At 42.3% G+C, this 15,734-nt stretch overlaps 1 protein-coding gene across 1 annotated transcript in view; it reads right to left on the bottom strand.

Annotated features, from left to right (window-relative positions):
• Positions 1-15,734, bottom strand: part of DNAH3 (dynein axonemal heavy chain 3) — a 2,217,123-nt gene that overhangs the window by 417,464 nt on the left and 1,783,925 nt on the right. The window contains exon 47 of the mRNA XM_044089509.1: positions 1,113-1,779. Coding sequence (XP_043945444.1) covers positions 1,113-1,779 — 667 coding nt within the window. The remainder of the gene's footprint in view (positions 1-1,112; positions 1,780-15,734) is intronic.

A 15,734-nucleotide genomic window follows, 5' to 3' on the forward strand; every position in this document is an offset into this window, starting at 1 on the left:
TACAGCAGGTTCTCAATTGACTTATCACTGGCAAATACCCATGGCCATTTTTTGGCAAAATTAGTCAATGTGACCAAATCACCTAGAGCCATGTTTTACCCTCATCACTTGTCTATAACTGTCAGTGTTGTTAAAACCTATACCTACCACTACTGGAAGGTCATGCCTCCGTTGTTATTAATACAAATGAGCTCAGCTGATACTACTTGGGACAAGATTACAAAAGCGTACATATATGTCAATTTACAAGGACCTTCTTTCATGTTATTCTACCAGGATGCTACTTTAAACTTTCTAACAGACTATTTTTCTTTAATATACTCTCCCTCCTTATAACCAGAGTTGTGGCACTAATTTTAATTACTTAATTTATTAGTCCTTTCATCATCATAGACTGTTTGTGTTGAATTTTGCTAGATTGTGCTACTTTTTTTTCTGGTTCACCCGACTCATACTGCACTCATTTCTATTGCTGATTTTTTTTTGTAATTTATGTATATCTTTGCTCTACTCATTGTTCTCACATTGTACTCATTTGTATTGTACATTAATGTTGTTATTTGTGTAGAGCATTTCTCCTCAGACCTCTGCACATTTGGATACATTAGTCAACAAAACATAAATAAATACATACATTTTATTAGAAGCCATCTCATGTGCTATATTGATGATGATTATGTGGCACTTGGGGGTACGTAAATACAAGACATCTAGCTCCATTGCTTATAAGACAGCTGATATCTTTAACTGGTCTAAGAAGTACTATAAGCTAATCTCATTTTGTACATTTCCAAGACAAAAAAAACAAGCTTCCTTGTGGTAAAAAAATATAAAAGAATACAGATTAGGGAATTAAACTTGCCACATCAATAGACTTGCTAGAGTACAAGCAAACTGCACTTTCAAAAAGACTGCTGTAAATATCAAAATCAGGAACACTATAAAGTTCTTCTATTCTATATTGCAGCATCAGTTTAACAGCAGCTAAAACATAGGTTCTGACACATTTGACCTATAAAGCAATTGTGGTTAGTACAAAAAAAAAATAGTAACTAAATTTTTGTAGAATGAAACAGTGAAAGTAACATTAAACCTTATAACCAGCTTCATACCTAAGACAATATGTAGGTTTTGCTTTACTCTTTCGATAAAATAGTTGTACATTGATAAAGGGGTAGCATCAATTCGCTTGCCTTCTGCCCTTGCAACATTCTGCATCTTTTCAATTATTTCAGCTTTTTCATCTGCTGCAAAGATATTGGGCACATCACCTGTGTTCAAAAGCATATTTATGTCTTCCACAAACAGTTCATCCTTAATCTGGTTGTCACTAAACAAGAAAACAGTGAACTTGCCCTCGGCTCCTGTCTTTAGCATGACTTTTTTAACGTCATCTCTCCATTCATTTCGGGTGTAGTTTTTGGTAATTTCAATCTGAAATAATTCAAAATCATTCATGAAAGTAGCCAGTTTAGTGGCGCTCTGTCTCCCACTTCCACCGATTCCAACCAACAGCAGATGGCCATTATCTTGCTTCAATACTCTACAAATCCGTGAAATATGCTCGATAGCAAACTTGAACATGACTAAGGACATTGGTGCCTTGCTAATGTTGTTGTACTCCTCCATATAGTATTCCATTACAGATGTGAGCTGCTTCAGGTCTGTAATTTCATCATAGGCCTTAACATCCGCATCAGGCTTGAGGAAGTCTCCAAAGAACAGACTGCGAATGTTGCTATCAGTAACTTTCCCTGAAAGAGTCAGGTGGCTAAGCACCTAAAGACAAATAAATAAATGACATGTTTATTGAATATCAGAGACCATCAGCACAATGTTTTTTAAAATTATCTACTAACAAACATGAAATGCAGTTTCGATTAAAATTACGTTTACCTGTTCATATGGATTACATTTACCATTCCTCTTGTGACCTGGACACAGCTGACAAGGGTTCAAGAAAGAACAGTCTACCCATGCAACAGATAAATGAACACTAAACCATGCTGGGTTTAAACTTCATATACTTTAACATCTTTTTTGTATATAGTTCTAGCCACTGGCATCTTATATGTAGATGCTTCAGGCAAAGTCCATTTTCAATCATAACTCCTGCCACTATATCAACAGCAAAGACTAATACAGCATATTTTACTTAATTTAGTTTGTGTTCATATGGATTCTCACTTTTCTCATTTTCAATTTTATGGTCACCATGCATAAACGCAGTATCCCTTCATGTTATTTGAGTGAGATTGCACTCATGATAATGTATGTTGCTGTAAATGATGCAGTTTCATTGGTTGGAATTTATAAATCTCATCTGTTATAGGCAAGAACACTACTCCAGGTCAGTTCAGGTTGTAAGGAGGAAAGAACTCAGTTTTACAAATCATGAATTGTCAAACCTTAACATGCCTTTTCCACTTCTACAGATAGGACATACAAAATACTCTTTTAAGTTTATATGGCAGGTGGAGATAGTGGATCTGACAGGGTAGTGGTACAGGAAGCAATGTTGATCTGTTCAGTCCCTTATCCTGTCCCTTTAGAGACTAAAACTATTCACAGACCACATCTTTTACCTGTTAATAATGACAGCTCCTCTGTCTGCCCCTTAGCACATCTCATCATTCAATGTAGTTCCCAGCCTCCCTCCCCTATACCAATCAGTGAGTGTTCAGTATCTCTGTCCTTCTCCATCTTCTGGCAGTGATCTGTGGTTCTTGCTGGTCTTCTATTCCCACCTGTCATAAATGAAGCCTACTCTTACACCTTTCTTTTCCATGGTGGTGAGGATACTGTCCCGTCCATGTGTTTTACACATCTAGCCCCACTTCTACCACAGGCCTGCACTCAGCACTTGACTCCCACAAACACATGGTGTCCAGTACTCTCAGTATGCCCCATCACAATACTAATAAGATGCAAAATAACTCTACTGAAGAATCACAACTCACCGTCTTTGTGTGGTTGGCCAGTTCAGATATTATGGCAGCCATACTTCAGTTTGTTGCCACTAGCATGGCCCTCCTTTCCACAAATAAGATTTATTTTATTACTTGCTTACTTATTTCATTTGTTAACTTGGTTGGTATGCATATCTGTAAGGCCCAAGGTCAGCCATAGCCCTGGCCAAAATGAAACAAGTAAACAACAGTTTCATACTGGTTATCATCATTCAGGCTATTAAAACAAAATGAGTTAGGCGATAGAAGCAGAACATGTAATACATACAGATTATAAACTAAAAAAAGACAGGACTAAGGCAGCAAAACACATAAAATTAGAAGTTATGTACCTACCATAACGTTCCATGTTAGTTGTCTTCTCTCGCCTTCTTTCTTGCTGGATGGGTTCGGAGCCGATCCTCGGCTCCGACTCGGCACTTGCTAAGCTTGAGAATCACTTTTACCAGCTCGAGGCAGCCCTATATCCCATGATGCAAGGCGGTAATTACCCAGATCTCGTTTGGTATCTAGAGGAAAAAACTGCCCGCAATCTTTCCACAAGGAAAGAAGAACAACTAACCTGAGAAGACTGTAAGGGGAACCAGGTAACAGAGATTCAGAGCTAACTGGTGTCCAAGGGAGAACAATCTCCAAGAGAAAAAGGGAAAATCAAGGTCTGTCCAGGCTAGGGGGACAGGAGGGAGGGAAGCAAGAAAGAAGGCGAGAGAAGACAACTAACATGGAACGTTATGGTAGGTACATAACTTCTAAATGTTAAGTTGTCAATCTCGCCTTCATTCTTGCTGTATGGGACCGCGTCCCTAGCACCCCTATCCTGGGTGGCTCAATGGAACAGACTCTTGAGAACTGTGGAACCAAAACTTGCCCTGTTCCTGGAGGCCAAATCCAATTTGTAATGAGAAACAAAGGTATGAGGAGTGGCCCAAGTGGCTGCTGCATAAATAGTATCCAAGGGTAGTCTAGCCTGAAAGGCTGTAGATGTGGCTAGACCTCTAGTAGAATGTGCTTTAGGTTTTGAAATCAGTTGTTTGCCCCTAATCTGATAAATGTCAGAAATGGTGGAAGATAGCCATCTGGATAAGGTTACTTTAGAAACAGGAAGACCTTTCCTATTTTCAGCATAAGAAAGAAAAAGCTGATCAGATTTCCTAAAATGCTTTGTTCTGTCCAAATAATATCTGAGTTGGCGATGAACATCTAGGCAATGCAAACTTTGTTCTGCCCTGTTAGAATGATTGGGAAAAAATACAGGAAGGTCAATGCATTGATTCAAATTTGTTTTAGAAGCAACCTTGGGCAAAAAGGATGGATTGGTTCTTAAGGATACTCTATCCTTGTGGAAGACCAAGTAAGGGGGACGAACACAGAGAGCATGTAGTTCTGACACTCTCCTAGCCGAAGTAATAGCAACTAGAAAGAGTGTCTTCCAAGAAAGAAATTTTAATGAGCATGTAGCAGCCGGTTCGAAAGGGGGAAGTATCAAGGATGCCAGCACTAAATTTAGGTCCCACTGTGGTGGAGGATCTCTAACAGGGGGTTTAAGTAGGAACACCCCTCTAAGAAAGGCTTTACAAAGTTTGTGAGACATAATATTCCGGTCTGCAAATCCGACATGGAAATTAGAGATTGCTGCCAACTGGACTTTAACTGTGGAAGAAGAAGAACCGGAGTGAAAAATTTCAGCTAGAAAGTCCAAGACTGACTGAATAGGGGCAGTAAAAGGGTCTATGTTCTTAGACTTTGCCCAAAAGGAGAAACGTTTCCATTTGCTAGAGTAAATCCTCCTGGTAGAGGACTTTAGAGAAGCTACTATATCTCTAACGGGGTTAGAGATCATAGGAAGCCTGGCTAAGGAAGGAAGTGGAGCAACCGAGCGGTGAGGTTGAGGGAACAAATTGATCGGTGCAGTTGACCCGACTGGTGGGTCAGAAGATCTGGAACTGGGTCCGGATGCCAAGGCTGCACCACGAGATGGCAATGAAGCAACGGGAACCAAATTTGTCGAGGCCAGTAAGGGGCAATGAGAATCATTTTGGCTCTCAAGACGGTAGCTTTCTGGAGTACTTGCGGTATTAACGGAAAGGGGGGAAAGGCGTAAAGAAGTCCCCGGGGCCAATCTTGGGTAAGAGCGTCTCTGGGGGGATGGCCCGGAAGTGGAAAGAGAGAGAAGAAGTCTGGGCATTTGCTGTTTTGGGGTGTAGCAAAAAGGTCGCAGCATGGGCGGCCCCACTTCTGAAAAATCTCCTCCACTATGGATTGTTTGAGAGACCACTCGTGAGGCATGAGTATAGCTCTGCTCAATCTGTCCGCTATTATGTTGGTTTTCCCAGGGATATGCGTTGCTACCAGAAACCGATGAGAGGAGATCACCCATTGCCCAAGTCTGAGAGCTTCTTGACACAAGGGATAGGACTTGGTCCTGCCCTGCTTGTTGATGTACCACACCACGGACATGTTGTCCGTGTGAACTGCAATAGTTCCTAAGGGAAGAAAGTCGTTGAGGGCTTGCAATGTTAAAAGCACTGCTCTCATCTCTAGGACATTTATGTGCAGGTGGTATTCGAACGGTTGCCACGTGCCATGAACCATCCTGCCCTGATAATGCCCCCCCCCACCCGATCAGGAGGCATCCGGTGACCATGGCTACCGGGCCGGGGACAAATGGTCTGCCCTGATGGACTACGGGAGAAGAAGTCCACCAGGATAGATGGCTCTTGCAGGTCTGTGTCACCAGGATCTTGTGACGCATGGGAAGCTGCTGGAAGGACCATTGGGTAAACAACATCCATTGTAGGAGACGCATGTAAAAACGGGCCAGAGGAAGAAGTGTGATGGCGGCTGCCATGAGGCCCAACACTTTCAGGATCAACCTGGCTTGTACCTTTTTGATGGACAGGATGATCCGAACGTGGTTTTGGATATCTAGGATTCTTTGACTTGTTATGTTTGCTGACATCCGAGTAGTGTCTAGACCTGTGCCTATAAAGGTAATAGATTGGCAGGGCGATAAGGAAGACTTTTCGAAGTTGACTGAAATACCTAACTGACCGCAGAGACGTAGAGTATAATCTCTGGCTTGAAGAAGTTGATGCCTGGTGGTGGCTGAGAGGAGCCAGTCATCGAGATACGGAAACACCTGGAATCCTTGACGTCTCAGATGAGCCGTGCATTTGGTGAACACTCTGGGGGCTGTAGTGAGACCAAAGGGCAGGGCTCTGAATTGAAAAAGACTGGTCCCCAGCCGAAAGCGGAGAAACCTTCTGGAGCGTCTGTGGATTTTTATGTGATAGTACGCATCTTGAAGGTCTATGGAGCACATCCAGTTGTTTTTGCCCAGAAAGGGCAAAATCGATTGAAGTGTGACCATCCGAAATCTTGTCTTTTTGACAGACTTGTTCAGCCTGCTGAGGTCTAATATTGGTCTCCAGTCTCCCGTCTTTTTGGGAGCCAAAAAGAACCTTGAGTAGATTCCGGACTCTAATTGATCTGTTGGAACTGGCTGGATGGCCCTTTTTTTTAGAAGCTTTGAAACCTCTAGCTTTGCAATTTTCCTTAGACCGGGTGGAACGTCTGGAAGGGAACCTTTTTGAGGGAAGGGGCTTTCCTCGAAAGGGATCTTGTAACCCTCGGATATGATCGACTGTACCCATTTGTCTTGAGAGAGGGAAAGCTAGGCATCTGGGTACAGAGACAATCTCCCCCCGACTGCCTCCAAGGGTGGGCAGTCGGGCAACACCTCAGGGATGCTGGAAGGGCTTGTCAGAGAGAGGCTCTCTGCTGCCCTGGTTCTGTGGACCTCCTCTGCCTCTAGGGCGGCGTCTATTGTTATTACCCCCTCTGCCTCTGGGGGTAAACTGACCACGTGCATCAGGCATGACTCCCTGAGATTTTCGGAACCACATTTTCCCCCTTTTCTGACCTTTGGGGTAAGGTCTAGAAGGGGTGGAGAAATGGACTCCTACGGCAGAAAGAGTCTTGCCGTCTTGCTCCCACCTGGTCAATGTGTCCTTCACCTGAGGCCCAAACAAAGTTGTGCCATCAAAGGGAGAATTTGTGAAGGACGCCTTAAAGGGGTCTGCGAAATTGCAAAGCCGCATCCAGGACTGACGTCTAAGAGCCACTCCTGTACCTGCGGCTCTACTCGCCCCATCGGCTGCATAAGAAATGAGCCGCATGGAGGAGTTAGTTATGGAATTTAGGATTCCCAGCTGAGAGGCAATCTTCTCTTGAGCCCCAGCAGCTGACGGATCCTGTACTACCTCACCCAATTCTTTGAGGATGTCTCTTTGAAGTCGGGTGAAGTGACATAAATAATTCAGCTTAACGATAGCAAAGGTCGCTGAGGAAAACATCCGCTTACCATACCTGTCCATGGTCCTAGACTCCTTGTTAGGAGGATGGACTGGTACGGAAGGATCTGCAAGTTCCTTTTAGGTGGCGGTTGCCACCACCATGGCATCAACCGGAACACCTTTCGTAAGAAACTGTTTCTCAGTGGGGGCCGTGATAAATTTAGAAGGCCTCCTGGGGACTGGTTCCACAGAATCAGGAGATGCCCACGCCTTTTGAGCTATCACATCTATGAGGGGGTCGAAAGGCGGAGACACCCAGGAGGTGGAGGGTCGAGATCCAAAAGCCTCCAGGTATACCGACTCATCCTCAGAGGGATTAATGGGGGGCCAGTTTCCCCTCTGTTTTAGGAGTTCGAGGATGTCTGAAAAGGAGACATCCTCAGAGGGGGATCTTGGGGACCCCTCCGACTCATCTAAGTCAGTATCTGATGTAGACTCAGGGGAGTCTAAGTGCTTCCTCTTGCAGTTCCTCTTACGCGGGGGCTCTCCTGAAGGATCAGGAGAAACCCCGGAAGAGGAAGTTCTTCCCAATGGGGAAACCTGGGGCGATGGATCTCTGGGTCCGGGAGCAAGAGAGTGGAAAGAGACATCTACAGGCAACGTGGAGGGAGGAGCTAAAGGAACCAACTGCTGACTAAGCTCGGGGGCTAGCACACGCCTCATCACCTCGAATGCTCCCCTCCCAGGGAGGACCGAGAGCCCCCGCTCCAAAGAAACAGGGATCCCCGGCCCCACCGAAAAGGAAGGCTCCGAAGCAGATGTCGGCACCAAGCTCACCAAGGCCGAAGCTCCGAGAGGGAGAACGGGGTTGGACAAGGGTCCGATGCCACTCGCCCCCTCGGAACCGACCAGGGAAGCCCAACGACCGGATCCCTCCAAGGACGGTCTCAAGGAGGAGATAGGAGTCGAAGACGACGGAGCCGAAAGGTGTGGCATCAGCTCCGAAGCAGCAACAGTCACGGTACCAATAATCTCCGGCTCCGAGCTCTGTAGGAGAGTCGAAGGAGGAATTTCAGGAGGGTGTGGAATAGTGGTCGTCTGCTGAGACGGGCTATGGAGCATCTGGGCCAGTGCCTGTGATTTTAGTAGTCTACTCACCACTCTCTCCAAGTCATGGTCTGAGAGCCTGGAAGACCTTGATGATCGGCTCCGATGGCTCCGCACCGAAAGTAAGGGGGAGGCCGGAGCCGAGTGGATAGACTCCAGTGAAGGAGATCTAGATCTCTTCCTCGACGGAGCCATCGGAGCCGACGAACCTTCGGTTCCAGTTGGAGCCGACAGCTTGTCGGCTCCGAGCTGGGATAGAGACATTTCGGCTCCAGCTGGAGCCGAGACATTCTTCGAAGCTAGGGTATCGGCTCCAGCCGGAGCCAACACAGGTGCCGAAGTCAGGGTATCGGTGCCGATCGGCGCCGGTACTGAACTTTCCAAGAAGGAAGGATCGGCTCTGGACGGAGCAGATGTCGACTCTGGTGGAGTCGGAACCAAGGCCACAGACTTGGACACCGAAGTCTGGGTCTTGGATGGCTTAGAGGGCTTCCCGGAGCCGACCTTAGCCGGGGAGCTCTCAGGCTTGAGAAGACCCCTCAGGATTAATTTGTTTCTACGTTCCTGCAGGACTCTCTGGCTGAAAGAATGACAAATAGCACAGGAGTCCTGCAGGTGTAAGGGTCCCAGGCAATAAATACAAGAAGTGTGACCGTCTGTCAGAGACATCATCTGACAGCACGAGTCACACTTCTTAAAACCTGAGACCCTAGTGTCTTTTAACATGACTGAGTTTGGACACAAACACACACACACACTCAGTCCTTAAATACACTAATTAAAACAAAAACACAGACACACCTAACAAAAATCCTGACAGGAAATTGTTTGGGAGGGTAAGGCCTAAGGCCTGACTAACAGAAAAATATGAAAGGGATCGAGAAACTAACGGGAATAGGGTCTAAGTGAATCGGTGAACTAACTAACTATAAAGGGGGAAAAAATTTGAAACTGGGATAGCTAAATCTCTTGAAAAGGAGTAATGAAATTCACTTACCAGGAGCTGGTAAAAAAGGTGACCTCATGAGCAAAGCGGCAAACGAGATCTGGGTAATTACCGCCTTGCATCGTGGGATATAGGGCTGCCTCGAGCTGGTAAAAGTGATTCTCGAGCTTAGCATCCAGCAAGAATGAAGGCGAGATTGACAACTTAACATCAAGCTCATATATATGATAACATATATTTGCACAGATGGTTTGTGCAGTAATTGTGTTACAATAAACTCATTGAGAACTACGTTCTGCTGGTAGGCAACAAGGATATAGGGTGTGGAATGGAAGCTAAGAAAGAAGGAGTGAAGTAACTATAGAGATTGTGTAAATTAAAATGCTTTCCCCAAAATTATACTGTGTGTGCAGTAAAGAAAATATGGCTTGCTTTGCAAGAACTGTTAAGTGATGACCTTTTATTAAAAAGATTTCTTGTAAATGTTCAGCTTAGATATTAATAACATATGGCTGTGGGCTTACTGTAGCCGCAGTGGTGCAGCGGTAGCATTGTCGCCTCACAGCAAGAGGTTCTCCTGTTCGATTCTCGGCTGGAGCGCCTTCTGTGTGAAGTCTGCATGTCCTCCCCGCTGTTGAGTGGCATTCGAAAGACATGCATGTATGGGCATGCCTTCGTTGAAGGTTGGGCATTGAGCTGGCACCTCGGCACCGTAAAAATCTACTACCAATCATTAGCAGACCGGAGTTCCGCTGTGGTGACCCCTAACTGGGAAAAGCTGAAAGAATAACAACAACAATGGCTGTAGGCTTACTGTAAATGGCATTCTGTTATAGAAAAAAAGAAGTTGACTTTTTGTTAGCTTTCAGATGCAGAAATAAATGAAATAAAATACAGACACTTCAAGTAACGCAAAGATGATGTGGAGAGACTTTTTGAGAAGTATTCAGATACAGTAAGGAAGAAAATAACCAAAGAAGGACATAAAATAATATTTGTCATTTCAACAGAAACTGTCCAGGCTAGAAATAACCAATGGACTTTTTCATGACTCAAACAGAAACCAGAAAAACATGTCACAAGGACATTAAAAATAACATTGTTTGACATTTAAGAGTATATAAACTGGACAGTAATTTTCACTCTTTAGTGATGTCAATGACTGAGTGTGCATCAGTCTTTACTTTGTGTCTAGCTGTGTTAAAAAGAATTGAAATAACTCTGACTGTCTTAACTGTTTGACAAGAATTTGCACTAATACAAATAAATATTAACAAATCCAGTAGTACGGTGTCTGCCTTGCTCACTGCTAATAATATTTTACAGTAACTGTGATGGGGGATGTAGTCTTAAGAAAGAAGGCAATGAGAGTCATGATGAGAAACTGACCTCCATTAGGCTTGAAATGGTAGAGCTTCACCATGCTGCAGCTCTGTGTTCATGAAAGCCAACACATTAGCTCCAAGACTGAAAGTAGCAGTCAAAGGAATCTCCTTCCAAATCAAATATTCCTCAAGAACAAATGCAAGGCCTGCTACTGAGCTCTAGTTATGCCACTGGAAGAGAGATATGTCACATAATGGACTCAAAAGAAGGCAGTACTGCTTACAGCTGTATCACCTTCTAACTCAGTTCAGGATGTCTTTCCTGTAATATTCTACATTGCACTAGTTATTTATTTAATATGTGTTGTCTGGAAGCTGTGATTAACAAAATTATGAAAGTCTAGTGCAATACTTTTCTCTTTACTCTGTAAAATAACCTTAAGCCCCAGTTACTACCTAAGAATTAAACTGGAAAATAATGACAGATACAGATATGAATACTGTATTAAAAGATCTTCTTCCGTATTCTATGATATCTGTACACATACTTGTATTTTTGTACTGCAGCAGCTTACAGCACCTTTTCAAATAAGTAATGTAAATTGTAAATGCCACATGAAATTCTGAACTATGTTATTATCAGAAGATTTATCAGGAGAGGGAGAAATCAATTGAACTATCTCTGTTGTTCTGCATATTAAATGATTTATTTGGATTAATTTACATTGGCACACTAGTTCCAACTGAGCTTATAGACATGGGACTTATATTGTCCAGTGAAAATTAAGAACAGACAAAAGGAAACTCTTAATTTTCTTGGAATTGTATTAGCATTTATATTTCTGGATTCTGTACCCTTAAGTGAGATGCAGTTAGTTGTGATGGTGAAATATAACATTTTGTTTCATCCATGGCTAAGAAACATGTGGTTGAAAGATATGAAAAAACATTATAATGTGACATGGTGGTGGATGAAGACTGTGTAGATGGCACAGGCAATACTGGATAACAACTGCTTTTGTTGCAATCTTTCCTGTTTTGGAGAATCCACAGGACGGTGTCTTTGTTTTGAGAGGAAACTTGAAGAAGCATGCAAAAGACACTATATCCGCTAGCCATATCAAGCTATACAGATGAACACATGAACAACAAATCTAAACAATGAAAAACATGTATTATTTTACCTTAATGTTTGTAGAGACACGCTAGAATACATTGCCTACAGGAAGCAATTCAAATAACTTTGATGAGGATTCCAAAGATCTGCAGGTCTTTCATATACCTTATCATTTGTCTCAAAAGTACTTTAAGATGACTTACATTCTACTTAAGGTAGACAATGTGTGCATTACTTGGAAATAAAAATCAATATGCACATTTAAGCATGGCATACATTCCATAATCAGTACATCAGCCTGTGGCACAGTGGCAGAGGGCAGCACAAAGGTGTAGCTGAAAGTGTTGTCACCTCATGGCAAGAGGTTCTCCAGTTTATTTCTCGGCTGGGGTGTCTTCTGTGCAGAGTCTGCATGTACTCTCTGTGTTTGTGTGGCTTTCCTGTAGGTGCTCTGGCTTCCTCCCAAATTACAAAGACATGCAGTAGGTGGAGTGGATACTCTAAATTGGCAATAGGTATGAGTGTGCTTGCAAATGTGTGATATGGAAAAATAGTAGCATCAGGGCTATCCATCAGTAATACATTCAAGCTGTTGAATTCAGCCTTTATAGAATGACCACTGTCCATAGCCCTTGTACCCTTTTCAAAGAAGCTTACTAATTTCAGAGGACAGGAATTGCCTTTCACAAAACCAAACTGATTGAGATCTAGATCAGTTAAGTTGTTTATTTCTGCATAAATGGATTCTGCTATGATACATTCCATGGCTTTGCATATAAGGCTGATGAGGCTAAGGGGTCTATAATTACCTGTCTGTAGCGGGGCTACACTTGTATAGGGGACTCACAATGGCTGTTCTCTAGGAATTAGGAATAAATCCTGCATATAGGCTGAGGCTACACAATTTAAGTACAGACTCAGATAGTGCATACTTCTCACTGATTAGAATATGCAGCCTTGTACGTTGTCTGGTCCCATGGAAGCATTGCTTTTAGCTTTTGATAGGGATTCTAAGATTTGACACAAGTTGATTTCAGGGGAAACAAAATTCTCAGTGATAGTGGGGGCAACAATGTGGGCAAGAGGGGTAAAATTAAAATAAAAAATTAGCACTAAAATTGTCTGCTAACATATTATCCATATCCTTGGGGTCAGAATGGATGATATTATTATATTGCATTGTTGGACATTATTCCTTAATTTTCTGACATACCAGAAGAAAGAATCTATAGCAACATTAAATTCATACTCTGCTTTACATTTTCTAATAGTATACTTACGTTCCTGCTAGCATTTTTCAGTATAGTCTTGAGGTAGGGATTTCTAGCAACTGTTCATTATTTTTCTTGTTTTGTTGTAAAGTTTATTAATATGTTAGTTCCACCAGAAAGGTTTATTCCTAAATTTGCCATGATGTTTAGGGCAGATAGGTTCTGACTTTTCTATGTAACTGTTCAGTTGCTGGTAAAAGTCAGAAGTGAATATGGCAGCACTCTCAGTTGGGTCCATTTGCAAGGGATTATTGTGAATTTTGCAGAGGTCCTCTACAAGCTGAAGCATGATTGCCTTGCAGACTTCCTTAAAGGTAGTTTCATTTGCTGGTAAGGTGGTATCACTAGGCCTGACAGAGCAGAAGACTGATTTGAGGTCAGATATAACCAGGGCTGAGAAAATGCAGGGTAAGGTGCAGGCAGGTGTTAGTCTGGTAAGAACCAGGTCAAGGATGGTAGAACTCCTCGTAGGTAGCTACAATTTGCTCCACTGCATTGGTATTAATGAAATCAAAGAAACACTAAGCATAACTACTTTTAGAGGTGCAAGTGTGTCAATTAATGCTTAGGGAATTGAAGACCCATAGTAAGAAGGTATTTGATTTGCTATTTAATGCCTCAGTGGTGTTGAGGTAATTTTTGTGATCTCTGGATAACATAGATGGGAGAATTTATTTCTAGAAATGAAATAACAGATGGATTTGCTAAGGGCATTTGGATCTACAGGAGCTCCATGTTAGGGTGGTGAGATATTTGATATGAAGTAATAGTGTTTCTAACAAATATAGAAACTCTCCCACAGTTATCCAAGGGTCTGAAGGCATAACAGATGCTAATTCAAAAACAAGAGGCCAGCACTTGAATGTGGTTGAAATAACTCAATTTTTATTCAGACATAAGTACCAAAAGGGTAGGGTAAGAACCTCTAACCCCACAAAAAAACAACCAGATTGGTTTCGGCTGAGATAGCCTTCATCAGTGTAAAACAGAGCATAATCAGATCCATATTACTTATACAAATCCTTTGATTAAAAAGAGTTGCCTATTGGTTAGTTATAGATGGTCATTCAGTCCAGGCTGAAAGAGCCCACCTAATTTAATAATCCACTTTTTCTCTTTGAAATTAAGAATTGTATGCCACCCAGATTTATTAGTCTTGTCACAGAATATTTTATCAATGACAGTAAATCTGCTGTAAGCAGTGACATGTTTAAGTGTATGTTTGTAAAATGCATTTGACTGTCTTTTACTCCTGATATCGCTCAAATGTTCACTAGTACGTAAGAGTAGAGGTCTAGATGTCTGGCCAATGTAGAAGGCAGAACATGTACATGTTACTAAATATATAACCCAGTCAGACCCACAATTAGCCAGGAATTTAATATCATAGACAAAAGCAGTATTTTTACTGCTGAACTGTTTGGATTTATTCACTCTAGTGCAGTGTGTGCAGTGCCCACAAGGGACACAACCACATAGCATCACCCCTGTAATAGTGCGTTGTTATTGTGCCCTAGAAACCCCTTAATAATGCTTGTAATGGCTGAAGTGAGAACCAAGTGTCTTCCCCCTACGGAATGAGAAAAGGCATTTGTTACCAAGAATATCCAATAGCCTGTAATCCAAAAGCAAAATATTCCAATGCCTGTTAATGATACCCATAAATGCCCTTGTGCTGTGTCTAGAGATAGTAACTAACTTCAAATTTGATGTCTTATCAGATGGATGTTCCTTGCATGTCAACAAGTACTTCCTATCCTGGCTAGAGGCCCAATTACTGGCAGTAATAATATTGCCATATTTGTAGCCTCAATTTTTAAATCTTTGTACACATCACTCCTATATTGTTCATATGTAACTATATTTGAACAAACACGTTTAACCCGAAGAAATTGCAATTTGGGGGGTGAAAGCTGGACGCATGAAGTAATGAGTTGTATTGTGGGTATTTCCGGAAAATTTCACTATCTAGAGTATTATCCACATTCCTAGTGATTAGAACATCCAGAAAAGTTAGCTGGTGTATATGGTAATGAACCATAAACCAGATTCCACACTTGTTCCCATTTAAATATTCTACAAATTCATGAAGGTATGTACTGTCAGCTCTCCAAACTAACCAACAATCATCTAGGTAATGTCTCCAAATATCAATCTCCTCCAAATACAAATTATGCCCCGGATCATAAATGAGTTGGTCCTCCACATAAGCCATAAATAAATCAGCATAAATGGGGCAAAGGATGCCCCCATAGCTGTGCTCTGTACCTGCCAATAACACCAATCCTGAAAATATAAAAATTTCTGGTTAAAACATGCTGCACTAGACAGACCAAAAATGTATTAAATCCAGGATGATAACATTCAGTTTTCTGTAGCTAATACTGTAGTGCACAAAGGCCACCCCAATGTGGAATGTTGGTATACAGGGCAGTAGCATCAAGTGTACAAAGGACCCAGCCTGGTTCCAATTGCATATCAGAGATAATACCCAAAAGCTGTGTGGTATCCTGTATGTGTGCTCTAATAAATTTCAATAATGGTTGCAAGTGGTTAGGAACTGTCAGAGTGGTTCTGTGAGGGACCCTCTGCCCGATACAATGGGTCTCCCAGGTGGATTGTGTAAATCCTTGTGGATCTTGGGCAAAAGATATAAATACTGGGATTTGGGATCCTGTACCATTAGATGGTATAAATCGGAATC

This window comes from Protopterus annectens, chromosome 12.part0, assembly GCF_019279795.1.
Source record: "Protopterus annectens isolate FY-2018-M chromosome 12.part0, PAN1.0, whole genome shotgun sequence".
NCBI classification, from domain to species: domain Eukaryota; kingdom Metazoa; phylum Chordata; order Ceratodontiformes; family Protopteridae; genus Protopterus; species Protopterus annectens.